General features: G+C 44.6%; 2 protein-coding genes across 2 annotated transcripts; both read left to right on the top strand.

Annotated features, from left to right (window-relative positions):
- The first annotated feature begins 2523 nt into the window (after positions 1-2523).
- On the top strand, positions 2524-4619 carry id3 (inhibitor of DNA binding 3). Its single transcript, XM_076157688.1, has 3 exons — positions 2524-2963; positions 3305-3378; positions 3816-4619. The coding sequence occupies exons 1-2, from the start codon at positions 2661-2663 to the stop codon at positions 3356-3358; spliced, it is 357 nt and encodes a 118-aa protein (XP_076013803.1). The 5' UTR covers positions 2524-2660; the 3' UTR covers positions 3359-3378; positions 3816-4619.
- Positions 4620-7862: 3243 nt separating this feature from the next.
- Positions 7863-17464, top strand: e2f2 (E2F transcription factor 2). Its single transcript, XM_076157303.1, has 8 exons — positions 7863-8101; positions 8303-8618; positions 13206-13305; positions 13430-13649; positions 13860-14021; positions 14130-14241; positions 14382-14580; positions 15412-17464. The coding sequence occupies exons 2-8, from the start codon at positions 8337-8339 to the stop codon at positions 15684-15686; spliced, it is 1350 nt and encodes a 449-aa protein (XP_076013418.1). The 5' UTR covers positions 7863-8101; positions 8303-8336; the 3' UTR covers positions 15687-17464.
- Positions 17465-21818: the final 4354 nt, after the last annotated feature.

Genomic DNA, 21818 nt, shown 5'->3' with positions numbered 1-21818 from the left:
CACTGACGCCAGGCTCGGAATTCTCCCATCCATTGAAAGAGAGACTCGATTGTGTCCGGGGCCTTTCCGACAAGCACCTGATCCCTGCCCAGACACTAGTGTGTGTGTGTGTGTGTGTGTGTGTGTGTGTGTGTGTGTGTGTGTGTGTGTGTGTGTGTGTGTGTGTGTGTGTGTGTGCGTGTGCGTGTGCGTGTGTGTGTGCGTTTGCGTGTGTGTGTGTGTGTTCTGGAATCCACAGCCAGCCAATATAAGCACAGTCACGGGTACCAGAGAAAACTACTGGCATGTTTTTGATTTCCTATAAATAGCTCCTTGTGCCAAAAATGACCACAAATCCAGACAAAGTTAGAAACCAACAAGCTGTGACATCATCACCTAAATCAAATGGAACAGAATGTTGGTCTCATGTCTCATGTGAGCCCTAATCACAACCGTCTTGGCGATCTCGCCCGAAAATCAGTCAGCAAAAAAGGGCTGCCTTTTCCCACCAGACGTGGGAATTTTGGGACATTATTTGTACTCCCCCTGACATATTTAAGAAAGATATTTAAGGTCAAAGTCTTGTTTGGATATGCAGCGCCGCTCACATAATATATGTCTAAAATAGCATAAGAGCGTGGTCCCGTCTCACGGTTCACTATTGTGGTTTGTTCTAAGTGAGGTCGCAGTGTGACTCGTCATGCGGGGTCAGCGGCTGAGGGCATAATTGCCAAGAGGAAGGCGGCGGACAGCGACCTATGCTGACACAAACATCTGTTAAACCCCTGCAGGATGGTGAAGATATCTCCAGCTGTGCGCATTTACGCACAAAAGGGACTAGAACGGAGGAGAAAGCACAAGCCTCTCAGTTGTTGAAGTTGTTGTGTTGCCTAAAGCTGTTTGTCATGTTAAACTTTAGCCCGACTTTGTTGTTGTGAAAGCTTCTGTGAGGAGCACCAATTGTCAAATTTGCCCAAAGCGTTGTCAGAATGAATTAATGCTTTATTGCCTCCAATTAATTGCTACAAACTTCACTACTGAGCGGATCAGAAACATTTGAATTGTTGCAAGACAACACACAGCTGTGACCACAGAGAAGTAGATTTAAATATAAATTCTCTAAGGGGAAATTATAGACTACTGCTTTGGCTCTAATACATGTCGTCAAACAACTAACTGTTGCTCTAGAATTCCCCTTGCAGTGAAATGTATTTGTTGTTGATGATGGGTCAGCTTAACTTTAAAATCACTGATAAACACACCTGGGTGTGTGTCGTGACCTGACACTTTAATCACCGTTGATCATCACTAAACACTCCTATAATGTCAGCTCACTTTACTGTTCATGATGGTTCAAGTCATGAGCTTTGTTTGGTGAATTCGACATTGAAAACTTAGTGGTGCTTTTGGAAACTATTCTCCTTATTTCTCTGAGTAGATCTGCAGGCATATGGACAGGGAGGAGTCAGTGTAGGAGGCAAGGCCGTGCGCGTGAGTGACAGCTCTGCTTAGCCAATCAGATTATCGAGCGCCTCCGCTTCTCTCCCCTGTGGTGGCGGACGGGGGAGGGCCGGCCGTCTGCCAAAAAGGGGAGTGCGCGTCGGGGTGAATGGATGACGTTGGGAGGCTGGCGCCAGCATGTCTGGGACTGGCGCGTTAGATCAACACAGCTGGGCCGGGATAGGACACACAGCTGGCTCAGGCCTGCATTCCTCCACAAAACAGGATTGTGAGAAAAGGGGAAAATAAGACCCAAATAGGAGCAGAATGGGACGCGCTTTGATGTAAACTAAAAGAGAACAACCTTCGGTGTTGTTAAAATTACTTGATCAAGAAAAACACATCTAGACACGTAACAATATGCAGATTAGAAACTTTATTAATAATATATAAACCGTATGCAAAAATGATGGCGATAGTAAGTCACAAACACAGTTTGAATTAAATCATGCACAAGTAATTTCTAACCTTTTACCTAGATTACAATAATACACTGAGCTCATCACATGTTTTGTGTACCCATACGCGTGTGTGACGCATGTGTGTAGATAGGATGGAACTGGTCAAACCTATAAGATTAAAGATATGTAGCAACTACTGGAGACGTTGCGCTTAGAGGTGATGTTTCCTTCAGTTAGATAAGCTTTATTGTACACAAACGGGTCATTGTAAAACCAGAATATGCGTAGTATACCGGGAGACATTTAGGGGGACGGACATGAGGCTTTATAATCGAGACATTCCAGCAGCTTCTAAGGTGTCGAGTAGTAAAATAATCCTGTTAAACGTCCCGTGGAACCTAAAGAATCACACTTTGTCATGTTCCACTATCTATTTCAAATAAATACCAGTATACGTGAAAAAGGTGACTAATTGATTGACAGCCCCTTTAGGCATCCCAGGCTAATTTTCTCATTCTTCCACCTACCCCCTATAGGTAACACCAGCCAATCAGAGAGGACCCGACCCCGCCGCGACCAATCAGCGCCGGGTGCGAGAAAGGGGGCGTGATCAGGCGCACTGCGTATAAAATGCCTAAGTGTACGCCGCTGTCACAGCACTGTGTCGTCCCAGGACAGAAGTAAAGATCACGCTACCGATCCAAAACCGAACACCGAGCCGAACCATCGTGTTATTGTTGTTCTTCTTCCTTTAGTTGTTATTTTATCCCCGCGATCGCCATGAAAGCCATCAGTCCCGTGCGCTCGGTGAGGAGCTGCTACAAGGCCGTGTGCTGCATTTCGGATCAGAGTCTCACCATCACCCGGAATAAACACTCGTCCCTGGAGGAGCCGGTGGGCGCCCTGTGCGACATGAACGACTGCTACTCCAAGCTGAAGGAGCTGGTGCCGAGCATTCCGCAGAACAAGACGGTGAGCCAGGTGGAGATCCTGCAACACGTCATCGACTACATCTTCGACCTGCAGATCGCGCTGGAGACGGAGAGCAGCACCGCCACGCCGGAGATGGTGTTGTCAATACAGGTGAGGACCTATGCGGGGACAGGGCGAGACTAAGCCTGTCCTTCTGTCCTTCTATAACCCCTCCTGACCCTACGTAGTCCTCAACATTATCACGTTATCACAGCTCTCCTGCTCTGTCTGGTTAAATACAGACAATGCTAGGTTATTTATATTTAAGTTTGTTCCACATCTGTGTGTAAAAGAAGTAACCTCATGTTTGGAATCAATCTAAAATCAGCAGCAAATAATGTGTGGTCTCTAAAATGTAGCTGGAGATAATGTTGATCTCACACACAGCCAATCAGTGACTAAATAGTTAATGATTTGTGTGTTGATTGTTTTTCTCTTTGTTTTCCTTTCAGACAGCGGACTTAACTCACAAATTCTCCAAAGAAGAAGGGCGATTGTGCCATTAGAATGGGAATAACAGTTGATGGTACGTATCCTCTTTCTTTCTATTCCGATCCCTAATAAGTTGTCACCCAGAATTAATGGAGATCACAAGACAAACACGCTCTGTTTGTTTGCTTTGGGCTGCTATGGTATGAAGAATTACAGCAAGATCTTATACTGGAATCCTTTTTGAGTCAGTCGATCTTAAATAGAATAAAATGAAGTAAATCTATGAGTTGTAACATCAATAGTTTGGCATTGGTATGCATGTGGGAGTTGACGGTCTCCACACTCACCATGGTTGCCAGTTAGACAGGCCAGTGAATGTGTAGCGGATTCATTGCTATCTGCCTGGGGTTAATGAAAGTTCCATGCTAGGCGCCAGTCTGTCTGCTCCCCTCTGCAGGGAGGGAGGGAGGGAGGGAACAAGCGAGCGAGGGAGAGATCTGACTTCACTTTTCTTCCTTTCTCTCCATGCAGGTGCAGGGAAACACATGTCTCCACTTCACTCCGGGCAAGAGGACAAGAGGGGCAGAAAGGGTGGGATAGGTATTTGGAGAGAAGGAGGAGGAGGAGGAGGAGAAGAGGGGGGGTGAAGAAACAAGGACAGAAAAAGTGGACTGTTTCCTAGATGAGTGGGGATCAACAGTAGTGCATGAGCAGAAAACAGAGACTCATTCTTTGGCTCCTGGACAGACAAATCAACAACACACCAAAGCTGAAAGCCAGGATTGGAAACGGAAAGCGACACACTTTGATTGCCCTCATCCACAAACCTGCAATTCCCTATAGATAGAAACAAGTAGGAGTATATTAATGCATCGTTCTTTTCTTTTCTTTTTTCTCTTTTTGTTACATTCCAAACCAACTTTTTTTGTGGGTTAATCCTCACAATATTTAGCTACACACCCCCATTTTGGAACATTTTTGTCGACCAACTCTTTCATTATCTCACTTAATGATTTCTCCATTCCAACCCCACTCCCCTAATCTGTTTGATAATAATCTGGAGAGTGTTCAAATCTAATCTGAATGTGTACATATCTGCTGTGGGTATGTCAGATGTGCCAGTTGGGTCAATCTGGATGTTGGTATGTTTCATGAATGGGGGTGGGGATGACCTTAGGTATAATCAGAACTCTATACTAGAGTTAATTGTGAATGTTTGTAGGGATTGTGTAATTTCTACAGACGCTGTCCTGTGAGTTTCATAAACTCTTGATTATTATAGTGTGCTTTGTATGTTTGTTCTTATGTAATTAAATAAAAAAGGTGTACAACATATTGGGATGTATGATGTGTGTTATGTCAACTAGTACAAGCAATGTCCCTCAGTGGTTAAGAATAAGAACCTATTTAAGAGGTTTTTAGGGTAAATGAAACGCTGATACAACAGGATGTATTCAGATGTATCTTGAGGTCGAGTGGTTGGAAATCAAACGAAGGGAGTTTCCTGCCAGTGTTTCTAGTTTTCCAAAGAACGAGTAACCATTCATTTGAAACACTCCCGTGTTAATGTATAGACAGGAGCTGGATGTTTAGCAGGAAACGAAACCGACCTAATCAATAATAAGAAGTCCTGTGTTATTTTAACAGTCGTGACCTGAGATCAGCATGATGTTATGACCTTGGAAGCTTAAGGAGATCACCTTTATTGCAGCATACCCATAAATCAATCAAGCTCATCACCCTGCTGATAAGAGATTCTGTATGTAGAGGCCACTCATGTATGGCATTTTAAACCTTTTTTTCTTAAAGATGAACCTATAAATTCGCCAAAACAGAGCATAGATAAAATATTTGGTGATACGTTAGCAAGTTGTAATGCCTTTATTTACTCAAGTAGTAGTGTCAGTAACCAAAGAAACTACTCCACCCTGCGGATTTTCCTCGAATTACAGACAGAAGTGAAGCAGAAACTTCTATGATCATCCGAGTCGTCAGCATCTCGTGTTATATATATATATATATATAGTCCTGTGCAGAACTGCTTATCCTTTAATGTGTAGAGATACAAATAAACAAATAACAAAATCAAAAGGGGATAACAAAATAAAACGAGACAGTCCAATAAACAAATCGACCCACCGCCTAACTTCAGCCTGTCAAGATTGATGAGACTACACTGCCATCTAGAGGTTATAAGGAGTCATTGCGAGAGAGTTTGAGGCCAGTCACTGAAATGGATCTAAATCGAAATTATTAGATCATTTAAATTCATGAAAACATCTGCAATATAAAACAAGTTAGCCCAATCGTATTCAATGTAGATGTATTTGTTAATTGTTTGTTTATAAGAATTTTGATTTCGAAGAGTCAGAGATGCTGGGTAAAAAAACATATTAGGGCTCACTCTGTGAAACGTTATATCCAAACTATAGTGGCAGGTTTTTTGTTTTTTTTCTTGAATTCATTTATTTATAAGGAAAACGACACACTTTTGATGATGGAGGTGAAAATGTATTGCAGTTTTCAAATCCTACCACAAGATGGCAATGTTAGCCCTATATGTACTGGAATTGGCTCCCAGGAAACCCCAGGAATTTAAGCTACATGAACTTGTTGCTTTGTATGAATGCAATCAGCCTCTGAGGGTCAAGTGTTGTTTTGACACCCAAATGTGACCCTTTGACCTCGCAGCAAATCCAAGTTGCTTTAATCGAAAAATGGAGATTATAAACTATAAAGGGAAGAGTAAAGTAACACAGGCATGTATGCAATCTGAAACTTCATCGGTCACCTAAACTACATACAACCAACCTTGAATCAGTGCAGTGATGCCATGAACAAGTTCTGGCATATGTCAAACAAAAGGCCGTCATAACTGTGGACATTATGCATGGTTGATATGACAACACATCCTCTGTTTGTCTGGCTCCACACTGAGCTCCCAGTGTGAGGTATTTCACACTAAACTCACAAGAACCTTAAACACACACATACACACACAGTGTATTTACCACATAAATCCCATGGGAACTTCAGTGGACTTATTTATTTGTTAAAGCCTGTAGAATAGAGTGTAGTGAAAGATACTCGAATGGTATTGTTGCATTTTACTTGTACTTGGTCCATACTTTGACCTTTGGTGAGGCAAAGTTTTATGAAACTTATTAATGTTGTGTTCAGAGACACAAATGTGGACTGAATGACTTGGACATAATTTGAATATATAACACCCTCCAACTGTTGATGAAACAAAATAACAATATATTGTTTTATCTAGTTGAGTTTACATAAAGTGTAAACACTGTGTACATAATATATCCATGTATTCTCTCTTAGCTCTATCATAGGTGTTAAGATGCTTTTTACTGCAGCATTGTGAAATCTACAAATTGGATCTGTCTACCAACAGACTTATCTTATTAAATCCACTGTAATAAGCAGACAACTGTGTCAGCATTTTATTTTAACCTCATTCCTCACTGAGGTTTAAGTCGTTCGATAGTTGGTGGAGCATAATTTACATATAACGCAGTGCTGTCAGCGCAAATTCCAAGTAGTTTGTTGCATTTGATGATTTATACTTCAAATGTGTGTCAATGGAAGCCATGACAATAGGTTTTCCTTTGCTCTGAGTCTGCTTTGCCTTAGCCACTGGGGGTCAAATCATATGGCTTGGGTGGGGAAGGCCAGAATGGGGGGAGGGGTTGTTTTCTTTCAATATCTCTTCTGAGCCAATAAGCATCAACCTTACTGAATGAATCCAATTATCTTCAACAAACTATCTCTTGAGCCAACACCTTCAAGCAGCCCACAATGCACTTTCATTAAGTGACAGAGTGATTTACATGGAATAGAGTGCTAGATTTGCTCTGCTGACCTCTGATAGACACTTATTTACATCATTAACATGTATCAGATGAATTCTAATACTCACTCAATATATTTGACAGCTTGAACTTTCATGTTGCTATTATTTTTCTATTTATATTTTGTACACAGACATCTGTCTTTGTTCCCTCGCTTCACTGAACCTACATTACACACATAGTTAATGCATAAATGTATTCTTTTCCAGTGAATGTTGTATATATATTTATCTCAATTAGCATAGAGTGGAGTTTGAAATGAAGAGGGATTAATAGTAGAGTTTTATGATTGTTGAATAGATGGAGGCACAAATGTATAGGTTTACAGTGCTGCTCTGCCTTTCACAGCCTGAAATGGATCACATAGTTTTATGGTGACGTCAAAATCTAAATGTACTATAATTAAATAAAATATGAGGAGAGGTCCAAGCGTGGCATCTTTATTTATATTCTTTATATTCACATTCAATAAGTGCTCATTGTGTTTAAGTTCAGGCTGGTTCACAAAAGAACTGTGTTCCAAAGTCGTTACTGTCCCTTTAAGAGGAACAGTCCCACCCGGGTACAACTGTTTTATGCTAATATGACAAGCCGAGCGTGCCGGCAGCCAATCAGAGGCCGATTCGAATCGCGGGAGATCTGAATTTCGCGGGACGAAGTTTGGCGGTAAAAAAAAAGCAGCAGTTCTTTCCTCAGCTCTTGTCCTCTTGTATGGAGAGAGGAGGTCTGAGTCGGACTCAACAGGAGGCACAAACTGGGTCGGATTGTGGATCTGAAGGACTCTCAGTGAGCCGAACCTCAAACTGGACCTCTCCTCTCACAAAACTGTGATTTAGACTCTAAAATATCAGACATTTTAATAGTTTATCTATATATTCAGGGGTTTTCTTCCAAATTTACAAGGCAACTGTTCTCTGCACTCTGTGGCCGGACAAAGGACACCAGCACTAAGTAAGCTGTTGTATTACTAACAATAATATTACTTCAAATACATTAATATTGCGTGTTTAAATCGGACATTTTGTTCATAAGAAGGTGATTCAAGTTACATTGTTGTTGAAATCGCGAATCTGATTACGTATTTCGAGCGGAACGCGTTTGCAGCGTAGCTTTGGTCCGTGTTGTGAAGCTAACAGCAGCCTTCTCCCTTAGACCCGGATTCATTTGGTGATTATTATTGGCGAAAATGATGCGGATGCCCAAAGGCGTCTCTCCGGCGTCGGGTCGTCCAGCAGTAGGACTTCCGTGCTCCCAGCAGCAGAAAATTAAGCTTGTATCCACCACCGGAGGAGTGAAGACCGAGTTCTTCAGCACCGGACTGTCCAGCCCGCCGATGAGCTCGGTACCGGCCGGATACTTCACACAGATCTGCAACACCAACGCGGCGGAACAAAGGGCCAACAGCCTGTACTCAACCCCCCACGGACCCGAGGCGAAGCCCATCAGATCATCGTCCGGGCGACTACCGGTAAGAATCGAACAAACCCTCTCTATACTACTACTACACACACAGCGTTTGACAAGCTGCACAGTCAGTTTGTTATGCGTGTGTATGGGTGTGTGGGTGGAATCCCTCTTGACCTCCATTGCTATGCCTGTCGTAGTCGTATGAAATGTGTTTTGACGTGATGGAGCCACAGAGGAGCCACTGTGGATGAACGTCTGCTTCCCTTTTGGCTGCCATGTTAGGTCGTGTGTCAGTGTGACATCTTTCCCCACGCAGTCCAGCTGCAGCTTAGACGGGACCAGACGCTTAGTGTGTTTCAATGTGCGTATGTGTTTGAGTAGGAGAAGAGAAGGAGAGGGGGGTTTGATAGTGTTTGGGGGGCCCCTCTGTTGTGAAAAGGCAGGATGAGTGGCCCCACAGTGGGATATGGCCGGGGGACAGCAGGGTGGCTTCTACACAATCAAACAATGCCTGGTTGTGATCGGGCTGCTGGAAGAGATTCGTGTAAGCACGCCGAGGTCGGACCGGTGCTCCAGGGGGATCGGAACCCTGATCGTTCACACTCAGATAGCAGGGGAACGTGGAACTGGAGTTCTCCTCACTCGCACTGTATTTGGACAGCTTGTGGAGTGATTGGGCCCATCAGGCAGCTGCTCCCTCTGCACCTGTCATAAAGGGCCTGTATAACCTGTCCACAGAAGGGAGCTGAAGGTTAAAGGTCTTTACAAAAACAACTGGCGTTTCCCTGCAAGTTGACACACGTTCAGTTGGAAGAAACCTCTCACTTAACCTGCTGCCTTATTCCTCTAAACCTCCACTAGTTAGGATTCTAGCTACAGGTGTTTAAGTTTTAATATTGAGGGGAATAACCTCATGACCCTCTTCGTCAGGATACAACAAGTAGATCTGAGAGGATTGGATCACAACACCGGCTGTTGTTTGTTACAGTGGCCAACTTAGGAGCTCAGGCCTTTTCAGATTTACTGAGTTGCGGTAAAGCAGGAGGGGTCAGGGGTCAGAGTGCGTACGAGCGCTCCAAATCTCTGTTAACCCCCCCCCCCCCTTTGCCCTTGGACCTGTGTGCACTAATACAGGTCGCAAGAGGATTACAAGGGCTGCTGGGTAAAGTGTTAAAGTGGAGGCTACCACCTGGCAAACAGTGGGCCACAGGCAGCGTAATGATGACATCACTTTAGTCTGGTATTTGTATGTGTGTAATGTTAGGATGATCATTTATGTGTTCAACAACATGCTTCCTTCACTGATAAGGAGCCAGGATGCTAAAATGTGCTTTCTTGTTGATATGGCGACGTCTGTTCTTCCTCTCTGGCGTCAATACTGATGACTGCAGTTGATTATGCGCTTATTTAACAAAAGCGCTCACTCACTTGTATCCCAGTAACACTTCAGTTCATGTCTCCAAAATGGGACCCTGGGCGGAATGCAGATGTGTGATGCACTATTGAGATTACTGAGCAGCTTTCATAACCTCACACACACCCATACATTCACACACACGCACGCACCCACAGCCGATGTAGCCTATAATCCTGTTTGTCTTCCCTTCGTTTGATAGTCCTGTCTACCTGGTTCAGATGGTTGTTAAACGACCTATAGGAGAAAAATGACATCATCGCTACTCCTTTTATCATTCACACTCGCAGTGATCAACCAGCTTCCTTTAATGGGTAACACACCCACACAAAACACTGAAGAGATAGGTAATAGTTGACTTAATCTAGATATCTTCAGACACGCAAAAGGACGGGGCTGATGTGTGTGTGTGTGTGTGGCACGTGAGGTTTAGCCGAGGTGTGTGTTTAGTGTGTAAATGTGTCACAGGAGTCAGGCCTCCCTCCAAAGTCCAATAGCTTCTCGTCTTCTGCGTCTGCATTTAGATCACACTCGAGGAACTTTCTGCTTATTTCACACACACACACACACACACACACACACACACACACACACACACACACACACACTACCCAATTTTACTTTCAGTTCCTCCCGCACACATCAGTTGTTCAGTTGATATCTATACTGCCTCTTGTCTGCCTGTACTTCCAATCACTTTTACTGCCCAGATCCCCCCTGTAGCCTAGCTGGAGCCCCCCTGTGTGTAGCACCTGTTCTGACTCAAGAGGGGGGGGGTGGGTTGAGTGCGACGTCAGCATCCACTCGAGCGAATCCCCGCCCTGTGCTTCTTGCCTTTTCCACCCTGATGATCACCTTGTATCATCCCGAGCCTTAGGCCAGCACCGCTTCACAACATGACAATAAAATGTCCTCAACGCGGGGGGGGGGGGGGTTTTGCATTTCAAAGCTTCCCCTCCCTCATCCACCCAAATGGGCCAATCCACATTGGCAATCTCCTCTGCTTTGTCCTCAGCACACCTAAGGGCGCGTCAGCATTACATTACAGTCATTTGGCAGACGCTTTTATCCAAAGCGACTTACATTACATTACCACCCTTCGCAGAGGGGGGAGCAATTGAGGGTTCGGTGCCTTGCTCAGGGGCACCTCGGCAGGGGCTCGAACCGGCCACCCTCCGGTTCCCAAGTGGAAGCTCTCTACTCACTGAGCTACTGCTCTACCCACTGAGCTACTGCCTCCCTGAGCTACTGCCTCCATGGCGATGGTTATTAGCAGGCGTACTGTAACTCGTCTTTGGCTGGAATGGAATCTTGTATTCCGCGCTGCACTGGATGCCGAGGCCTGGTGGTATGAGGAGAGAGAATCTGGGGTCAAGTCCCTGCTTTTATGGAGGTTAAAAGGACTAAAATGGAGGCACGCAAGCGTTTTCACTGGATGGAGGGTTGGTGTTTGCCTAGTATGGTTGACTCAGCAGAGAAGAGGACCACGCCTTCGCCCTAACATACACGTTCATACAGCTGCAGGGGGAAACCGTTGCCCCCCCCCCCCCCCCCTCTCTCAGATGCCACATATCTGTTTCAAGTCTCAGTGTGTTGACCTGAAAGTGCAGCTGGATGTGCAGAGTCAAGGAAATGACCGAGTTCTGTAATGTTCCATGTGCAGAAGGAATGATAGAGAGCCAGATAGAGCCCCCCCCCTCTGATGAACAGCTGTCACCACTCAAACCAGTCTGACATCCAATTCCTTCCTTACACAGATAGTAGGAATATTGGTTCCGGTAGTGCAGCTTTTGGTTCATTTGTGCTGCCAGAACTTGGGACCAAATAGTCCAGCGTTCCGGCTCTGCTATCCGCACTTTGTAGCCGTATTCACACAGAGCGCTCCCTGTGTGAGAGAGGCGCATGTGTCTCTGTGCTGTACGGATTAAACTCCCCACCAGCAGCACAGATCCACCTGCTGTGCTGCTCCAGATGTCGCCAGTCAACAGGTGGACATGTCATGGAGGACAGTGGGACAATGGCCTTCATTATCCTCCCACACACACACATGCGCGGGTCCACACACACATGGTTATGCCATTTTACCAATCTCTGACCCGATCAGACGATACAAATTACCCAGAAGCCCCTGGCAGACTGAAATCCAATGCCTTTACAGCTTAGTGACCACCAGTGTGTTAGGGGAAGTGTGAGAGAGAGAGAGAGAGTGTGTGTGTGTGTGGGCGACTGGCTGCCCCGGCCCCGGCGCTCAGCGGCCCCTGCTTGCGATCGATGCGGTCACGGCTTTTCTCTGTTCTGGCACCTCAGTGGTGGAATGCTCTCCCGACTGATGTCAGGACAGCGGAGTCGCTACCCATCTTTCGCCGCAGGCTGAAGACCCATCTCTTCAAGAAACACTACCCGGATCCTCCCTCTTAGGACATCACCTACTCTGTCCTAGCTCTTCTGATGCTCTTGTTTTCTAATCTTTCATTTCTAATCTGTCCTTTTGTTTTTTGTTTTTTCTCATTCATCATAGTACCTAACTTATTGCACTTCTACTCTAGCTCTAGTTATGCTCTTAGCTGTTGGTTTAGGAAGGAAATGCGCTTACGATTTCTTGTGACCTGAAGTTCTTTTATCTACCTTTGTTGAACACACTTATTGTAAGTCGCTTTGGATAAAAGCGTCTGCTAAATGACCGTAATGTAATGTAATGTAATGTAATGTGTGTGTGTGTGTCAGTGTGCAGGAGGGAATGATTAAACATTCACCAACACGAATTCTGTGTTGGTGAATGGGATTTCCTGACATTTTGTTGGCCCCCCCCGCACGCACGCACGCACGCACGCACGCACGCACGCACACTCTCAACCACTACTTGGTTGAAGTACTTGGGGAAAGTGTGAGGGGGCTGCTTTGTTCCTGCACTTGAGGGCCGTTGGCACATTTACGACACAACACTTTTCAACAACCCCCCCTCCACATACACACACACACACACACACACACCCGTTTAGCACTTTGGCGAGCAGCAGTGATGTGACGTTCCAGGGAGGAGGCGCAACTCGATTCTCATGATTGAACTCAGCCCATCATTAAAAGTCAAAGGCATCTGTGGAGGACAAAGGCGTCTGTCCCATCACAGTCCCAGATGGAATTCAAATGTGGAAAATAACTCGACACTGATCCTCTTGTTCTTGTGACGCAAGCACTGTTGTAAGATTCCACTTCAGTTTTTCTAATGCTCTCCAGGCTAAACGGAAGCTGGATCTGGAGGACCCTCTTTACCTTCCAGAGTTCCGCACACCAAAGGGCAAAGGCGGCGCCGCAGCCAGAATACCAAGTCCAAGGAGTAAGTGCACAATCACAAGATCCAAACAAAACACTTATGTGGGAAACTACAAGCATCAGCTGCGTTTCCATTCAACGTTTGTCAGTTTATCGGATCTTAACCCGCAACTCCCCTTGTGTCTCAGCTCCAAAGTCTCCAGGTGAACGGACGCGATACGACACCTCCTTGGGCCTGCTGACCAAGAAGTTTGTGGGTTTGATTAAGGAGTCTCCCGACGGCGTCCTCGACCTCAACTGGGCCACCGAGGTGCTGGAGGTCCAGAAGAGACGCATCTATGACATCACCAATGTCCTGGAGGGAGTCCAGCTCATCCGGAAGAAGTCCAAGAACAACATCCAGTGGTTGTGAGTACAGCAGCTGGTGGTAAACAAAGTAGATGGACCTATACCTACTGGTATATAATCTCAAGGGTTCAGAGAGCTCCACCACATGTAGTCTGTCTGCCCCCTGGTGGCTGTTAAGAGACATGGTGCTGAGTCATGGACATTTATGACACTTTGTCCTCTTATATTTGAGCTGTGACAATAAATAAACAATTTCTGTCTTTTCTTTAGGGTCGGAGACGTATTTGAGGGCGGTGCAGCTGGAGGGGAGAAGGCTCGCAGTCTGAGAAAAGAGCTGGGAGACCTGGAGAGAGCGGAGAGGTCTCTGGATGAAATGATCCAGTCCAGCAGCGCACAGCTCAAACATCTCACCGAGCATAAAGACAATAAGAGATATCCTTTTTGTCGTCAGCCTTCACGTACCTGGTCAATTCCCTCTGCGTCCGAGCGAATGTGTGTTTTCTGTTGTGCCGTTGTTAACCCTTGACCCCAAACCTGCACATTGGGCTACGTGACGTACCAAGACATCCGCTCCATCGGCAGCCTCAGGGAGCAGACGGTCATCGCTGTCAAGGCCCCGGCTGAGACCAAGCTGGAGGTGCCAGACGCAGGGGTGAGAGATCTTTCATCGACTCATGCGTCTTCCTCAACAGTTTCTACACCATTTTTGAGTTTTGAGACACACAGAAAAGTAATTGTGACTCTCTCTCTCTCTCTCTCTCTCTCTCTCTCTCTCTCTCTGTGTGTCAGCAGCAGGGCTCGCTACAGATCTATCTAAAGAGTAAGAACGGCCCCATCGAGGTCTACCTGTGTCCGGAAGAAGGCCTGGAGGATGCCAGTCCCGTTAAGAGCGCCGTGACCCCCAAAAGAGAGTTCCCTCCGCCCCTCTGTCCTCCCTCTGCTCCCACCGTGGTGCCACCAAGCTATGACATTAAAGAGGAACCTGTTGAAGGTAAGCAACGCGGAACTGTTTCAATTAAAATCCACCTTGACCTATTGTATTTTTCGACTTAATGTATCATCTTCCATGAGGCGACACAGCTGTCAGTCACTTTGCCGTCTCTGCTCGGCAGGAAATGAACTTCTTGCGACCTACAGATCGCATTGCTGCACGACTGCCAGTTGATAGTGTTCTCACATTTGCACTTCCTGTTCAGTGCAGCTGGTACAAATTTCCAAAGACAGACTGAAAGTTTCCTTCTGCTGAGTCAGCATGCACTCAGTTAAAATTTATCATGCTGCGTTCGAGTGTGCATCAGAAAGTGGTAGCTACTACATGGTAAAGTGGTACATCCGGCTTTTGCGTGTTCAAATGGATTCTGCTTTTGTTCTTTTATATGGAAAGAATAGTTTCGGGTCATCAGCGAGAGATGGGAGAACAAGATAGTTTAGATTCACCATATATTTGTGTGAATGTCATTTGCTCCCAGCCCAAAAGGTGAAAATGTTGCGTTTATGTCACAAACGATAGTCCTGTCACATTGAGAATCCCAAGTTCCAGCTTGAATGCGGAGTTGTAAAAACAACTTTAATTTCCCATTCCCAAAATTCAGTCCTAAAATAAAATAACAGAGAAGGAAATATTAATGCATTAATGTTTTTATATAAAATGCTGAGGTCATTAAAAAAGGAATAAATCGTGATTAAAAAAATAATAAAAAATATTAGCCGACAAAAAAGGAAGTGAAGTTTGAACATGGGTTGCAGCCTCCTGCTCAGGGAGGCGCTCATTGAGTGTCTCTCCTTTCCTCTTGTCTCACGCCGTCTCCACTCCTTATCACAGCCGCCCTGTCCACAGCAGTTGCGGCCGCCTCCTCTTCTTCAGCGTCCACCTCTGCCCTGCTGGACGTGGAGAGGCTCCTGGGTTTGCCCCCCAGTCTGCTGCAGATCACGGAGGACCAGCTCGGCTGCAACGCCTTCAATCCGGACTCTGGCACCCCCTTCGTCAGCTTCTCTCCACCTTTGGATCACGATGATTACCTCTGGGGCCTGGAGGACAGCGAGGGCGTGTCCGATTTCTTCGACACGTACGATTTGGGCGATCTGTTGAGGAGCTGAGGTAACGATGAAGATGGGGAGGAAAGAGTTGGGGGGGATATTTAAAGAAACACCTTTTGTGGGAGGAAACTTTACACTATGAAGCCATCACTATTTGTTGTTGCCTGTTTGATGTGATTCCAAAGGAGGACGGCCCTCCATTTGTTTGTTTTATTAAATGAAAAAATGGATGTATATATTTTTGTATAGATGATTGGGCTGAGCTGAGGGAGGGTTGAGGCTGGTGTGTGTGTGTGTAGTGTCGGCCAGTAAAAACATTGTAAACAAGGGATTTGTGGGATTTTCCGTCACATTTTCAGACTGTTTTTCAAAGTTTGTAATCAACACAGTTATTGTTGTTGTTATTATTATACATATCAAATCACCAGCAAGATAACTTTCCCATTTGGGTCCTGGACCACGTTTACAGTGTGACAACTCAGGAATTTTGTCTTCTTCCCCAAAGTCAAAATGTTGGTGCCACTCTTTGGCCCATAGGGGGCAGCTTTGTCTTATATCAGCTTTAACTGTAGTGCAGCTTTGCAGGATTCAATCACTGGATGAGAGCAAGATAGGAGCCATTGAGAACTGTACACAGGGTATGTTTTAAGAACATAGAATCTTCATCACAGACACAGCGGCAGGGATTTTAAAGACAAAGGCCAAAATCCCACGAAAGAAGGCCGTTAATGACGTAACTTCAGATCTTAAAGTGTGTTTTGTGTTATTTGGGGTTGACAGTAAGTTCAGCTCGAAATCCAGCAGGCGTTTAGTTTTGAGGGAGTCTGTGTTGCTGATCACGATTACTCAGACCCTCAGACCCACATCCAGAGTCTAATCTCATGGATCCTTAGTAAAAAGGGAACGATCTGACTGACCCTGAGACTCTCTTACAGGTTTCCAGCTTTCTTTCACATTGAATTCCTCCGTAAACAAAATTTTACTTAAAAAAGAACAATGAAGAGTTAATTTGCAAAAAAAGAGATTGCATATTTTACTCCTTATTTCCAGATTAGATCAAAGTGATGTTGGATGAAAATAAATGCACACCATTAAGTTTGATTTTACATATAATGCACAATGAAAAAAATTGCTGATTAATTCTACAAATGATTTTGAATAGTAGAACTACTATTGTATTTCTGAGGAAATGATTCAAAAAAGTGATGTAAAGCAGCGTCTGTGTTGCTGATTGGGTAATTGATGTTATTGGGCTCAAGCTGTTTTCTTTCTTTGCTCGTTCTGACCTAGACCAAGGTCGAGCAAGAAACAGGACTTTGTGTCGTCGCTTTTGAGTTCCTGCGTTTCTCGCGACACGTTGGCGTTTCACCTTAAACTTCAAAATGCTTATTGTGTGTGTTTTTTGAAGCGTTCTAGAATTTGTGGCTTTCCCTCTACACTGCAGAGATAAGCTTAGTGTCCTGTCCTAACAAAACTTGAAAATGTGTGTTTGCGTGTGAATTTGACAGCTTGGGAATTCGGTGTTACAGCGTTTTTGTGTGTATGTGTGTTTTTACAATGTAGATTAGAAAATGTGAATTTCAAAAAAAATCTGTAGTGTTTTGGGTTTTTTAAATGCGCATTTTTTTGGTATCTGTACATAATTCTGTACACGTTGTATTTATACATTTGTTGAAAATGTAAGTTTGATCCTGACGCCTTGCATGACGTGCAGCACTTAATGCTTTGTAAGAACATGGTCTGTTTGCAATGATTACATAAATACTGAAACCATCGTTCACAACTGGACTTTTGGTTTTTATTTCCCTCAGGATCAATAAAGTTCTATGTTATTGTTACGACTGATATTATTTGTATCTTCCAAGGTCTTCTTCTTTGGGTGAGTGTCAAGCAAGGCTACGGGACTACTTCTTCTTTTTTAAATCTCGATTAACAGTGCTCCATCACATACCTCCACTCTCACCTTCGCGCCACTCTCCTCTCTCGTCCTTTGCCTAAAACATTCCCCCATCTTAGCACTCTACAATGATTTCCTATGAACAGATAACTAGTCCCTTTATAAATGTATTACAAACTTAAATGAATATTGTAAATTAGAAGATTAAATGAATATGACAAAGATGTACAACTCAATAAATGAAAATAAATCTCATCTTACATTATCTTATCTTAACATTAGCATGGATTCATCTTCCAGTGCTCGGCTCTGTATTGCGTCATCACATGCCGCTAATGATGTTGATGTAATAAAAAGTGACGTCGCCCCGAGCAGAGACAATGGTTTGACATGAGGGGTGAGCATGACACTGACTGAGCTATAAACTCATTCAGACAGGGGGACAAAAAAACACGGCATCACTCATTGTGTGACTCTGTTGCTTTGGAAACAGACTTACAATAGGCAGCGGGCACCCCGAGGGTCGAAGGTCAATGGGTCGCCGTGCAATGCTAACGATGCACCCTGGGAAACAGACATGTGCAAGGGAATGAATCGGGAACAATCCATCCATCCGGTTCCACTGCGGATGTATTTGTATGCTTTCAACAAATTCTGCATGCATATTTCAGTCTCATCACACCGTCTATGTCTGTTTCTTTTAAGAATTCCTTTTATTTACTGACACAGAGATGTCTGTGGGTCACCTATGACAACAGAAGAGAAATGTATTATGTTGTGTTTATTATGTTAACAGAGCTCCAAGAGGCTCTGAATGTTTGAGACCCTCAGAATTCAACTTGAACTTCCAGTGGTTTCACTTTTTCAATGATTTTTTTGCAGATTGTGTGTGTTCCTGAAACCAACACCATTTGGCTGTTAGGAGTGTCTAATATGTTGTACACTGCTGTGATCAGACCGAAACTGTTACCACAGTCGGTGGATTACATGTTTCCATTACTAAATCTTTCCATGAAACAATGACTTTTTAATTCATCAACCCTCAGCATTCCTATAGTTGATACCTGTTGATGATTCAGTGACAATGAAGCGTCTGCAGAATTTTGTATTTTTAATGGATTATGAATCATAAACAAGTTAAACTGTCTGCTCCATCCTAGTCTGGGAAACAAAGCTCTTTGTTGCTTTGGTTTGGTTTCAATATTGGTTAGTGTGACTTTGTTTACATGCATTACATTATTCACTAATATACAGCAAAATCAGTTCTGGCAGGATGAGCAGCACAACTAGTTTCACAAAGAGTAAAAACCAAACAGAAACATGATCACACAACAACAGGAACATCCTCAAAGTCACTGGATCAAGACCTGAATCACCTTTTACCCACTGAAAAGCAGAGTTAATTGTAAAACCATTAATTAGGGGAGCATTATATGATCAAACCAATATACTCTGATGTAAACATAGTGAGCATCTAGCTTCATTGATATCAGTCTGTAACTGCTTAGTCATAATTTACAAGTGGTGCCAGAAAACTTCCACATTCTTGTTGTGCTGGTTATTGAGCCAAACAGAGGCCAGGTTCTTCCTTCCCTGCACTGTTAGAGTCACTTAACACACTTATTCCATAGAAAAACAGACTATACCCCCTTTTCTGTGCTGCACAATAAATCAGGCCTCCATTTTCTCCCCCTCTCTCCGATCCTCCCCTTTTCATTCATCCGTTTCAACCAGAAGAGGGGGTATTTTACGGTAAGCGTGGGCCCCCCTGCTTTGACAGGGGTAGTAAATTGATAGCAGGAGCTGAGTCATCAAGCTGAGAGGAGAGGAGAGAAGAGGAGAGGAGATTTTGGACGACTCTCTCTCTACTCCTCGGGGTTGCTGGGAAGTTACCTCACCTCTGCTGAGAGGGGCTGCGTCTGCCCGAGCCTGACTTAAGTAGTTAGTAAGAAAAAGGGTGTACGTGTGTGCGAGCGTGTGTGTTTGACTGTGAGCGAAAGGGAGAGGCAGATGAGGTGAAAAAGTCGGCGTGTACAGTAAGCGAAAACATTTATGATCACGTTTTGCGCGTGCAGGACGAAGAGTGTACGGATGGGTTTTAGGAAGGAAAAGGGTGGAGAAGAGTAGGGAAAGGAAAGGAAAGACATAAAGTGACTCACTGCACGTGGAACAGAGACAATGGAGTTCCTTTTCTTGGTGTCACTCCACCTTCGTCTTCCTCCTTACATTATGATCCTCTTTCTCTCTCTACCCTCCTCTCACCGTCCAAAACCATTTTCCCTGCCCAGAGCCAGATACTTTTGAAGTGGAGAACACACACACATTTCTTTGGAAAACTTCATATCGCAGCCGAAGAATGGGATAGAGCAAATGGCAAGAGGGTGAGGGTCAAGGGTCAGGGGTCAGTGCCACCAGACAGCAGCAGGAACAGCAACCAAAAACAACATAGGGTGTCCACCCCTGCCCCTGTCAGCACCCTGAGGCCAAACCTGGAGCCCACAGAGGCACAGCAGGGCCCCATCACTGACTCACCCCAATCTGGGAATGACGCTGACACCACACCAAGGCCGCACCTGAATGCATCTCTATGAATATAGACTTATTCTGTCGACAAAATCTGTATCTTTGTTCTAAAACGCAAAGGAATTAGTTTGGAGTGCAGACACTCCTCCTCCTCCCCCCCCCCCCCCCCTCCTCCCCCCCCCCCCCCCCCCCCCCCCTCTCACTTATTTTTTCTGTATATGTTAGTGTGTCGCCTCTCGCCTGAACAGACCGGTTTGCTCAGTTTTTACAATTGCAGCCAGGCTGGAAGGCAGGCAGGCGCGCACACAAAGACACACACACACACACAAAGACACACACAAAGGCTGTGGTTCTTTACTTGGGGCCGCGATGAAATTGAAGGAGGGTATTGTTGGGACATGGCAAGCATTCTGCATTACATCAGCCAGACACGCACGCACGCACGCACACACACGTTAACACACACAGACACATATGCAGAAAAGTAAGTCAGAGTCAGAACAAACACATAAAAGAACAAATCGCGTATATTTAATGTTCCCATACAGCTGCATGTATTAATGTAAGCTGTGTGTATATCCATCTCCTCTGCTTTCACTCTTGTCTTCTCACACACACACACACACACACACACACACACACACACACACACACACACACACACTGCAGGAAAAATGAATGAATGAGGAGCTAGTAAACTGGGTCAGCAAACCTATTTAACAGTCATGGGCCAACAGTTCCATATAGAAACTTGTGTTTTCCATATGATTCATAGGTCAAATCAACAGATTTCCATCACTTCAAATGGAAGCTGTAGTGCATATTTTCTTTTTTTCTTTTGCCTTAGCTTGTTAGAAAAATGAAAGGTATCCGTGTGGTCTGCAGCAAAACTTCAGTTTGTGTTTCTGAGGTGTTACATGTGCTAGCGCATGTACAACACGAGGGTATCAAACACTGTGTGTGTGTGTGTTTGTCTCTGTGTCCTAAGCAAACACACTTGTGACACAAAAAGGAGTTTGTCTCTCTTGGTGAATACACAAACTGTTCCACTGTGGAAAGGCCAACACATGCAGTTAGGGTGGAACATCCATCTCCCGCTATTCAAAGAGCAGCAGTAACAGTTACAGAGACCAACAGATTAAACCACAGTGACTCCATTTTTGGTGTAAGATTTGCCTTGAGCCTGGGCTGATTCGAAGTGTTTCCGTTTGTATTACTAATGAAGGCAAATATGTGGTTTTGTGGTGAAACGATGCCACTGCATTTGCCAACCAAGCCGCTTCCTAAAGTTACCCATCTGCACTCCAACGTGTATTGTATCAGTGTTCTCCCTCCAGGCAAAGCTTCAGTGATACACCTCCTTTCTTTGAGGTGACAAGCCTCACAATGTGAAGCATGCAGAGCTGATGACCTGTGCACAACATCTGTGGTCCTGATGCACTCCCATTCCTTGTTCACATTAAGGAGAAGGCCAGTGGGAAGGGACGTCTGAAATACTCCCTAACTGTGAGGAGGAGGGGGAAAGGTATGAGGAGCGTTGGAGCCAAGAGCAGAAAGTAGCATCAAGATGCAATGAACCAAGGAAGATCATTGCACCTTGATGCTACCTTCTACCTCCTGAGGGGAAGATGGGGTTCTGTCTGATCAAAACTAAAACATTTTATATTATTCTTTAAGAAATATTTTAAATTTATTAAATTTGAAGTGTTAAGTGTATAAACTATTTAGTATAGTAGTATAGTATGCGAATCATAATATATATATATTCTTTA

This window comes from Genypterus blacodes, unplaced genomic scaffold (assembly GCF_046128005.1).
Source record: "Genypterus blacodes isolate CSIRO-AG114 ecotype Tasmania unplaced genomic scaffold, CSIRO-AGI_Gbla_v1 ptg000073l_1, whole genome shotgun sequence".
Taxonomy (NCBI): Eukaryota; Metazoa; Chordata; class Actinopteri; order Ophidiiformes; family Ophidiidae; genus Genypterus; species Genypterus blacodes.
This window is presented reverse-complemented; position numbering and strand designations above follow the sequence as displayed.

Bases quoted from the DNA above. Each gene is read 5' to 3' on its own strand.
- id3 (XM_076157688.1), top strand. From the start codon at position 2,661: ATGAAAGCCATCAGTCCCGTGCGCTCGGTGAGGAGCTGCTACAAGGCC. The intron at 2,964-3,304 runs GTGAGGACCTAT...TTTTCCTTTCAG, and splicing joins AGATGGTGTTGTCAATACAG to ACAGCGGACTTAACTCACAA.
- e2f2 (XM_076157303.1), top strand. From the start codon at position 8,337: ATGATGCGGATGCCCAAAGGCGTCTCTCCGGCGTCGGGTCGTCCAGCA. The intron at 13,650-13,859 runs GTGAGTACAGCA...TCTTTTCTTTAG, and splicing joins AAGAACAACATCCAGTGGTT to GGTCGGAGACGTATTTGAGG. The intron at 14,022-14,129 runs ATATCCTTTTTG...CCAAACCTGCAC, and splicing joins GAGCATAAAGACAATAAGAG to ATTGGGCTACGTGACGTACC.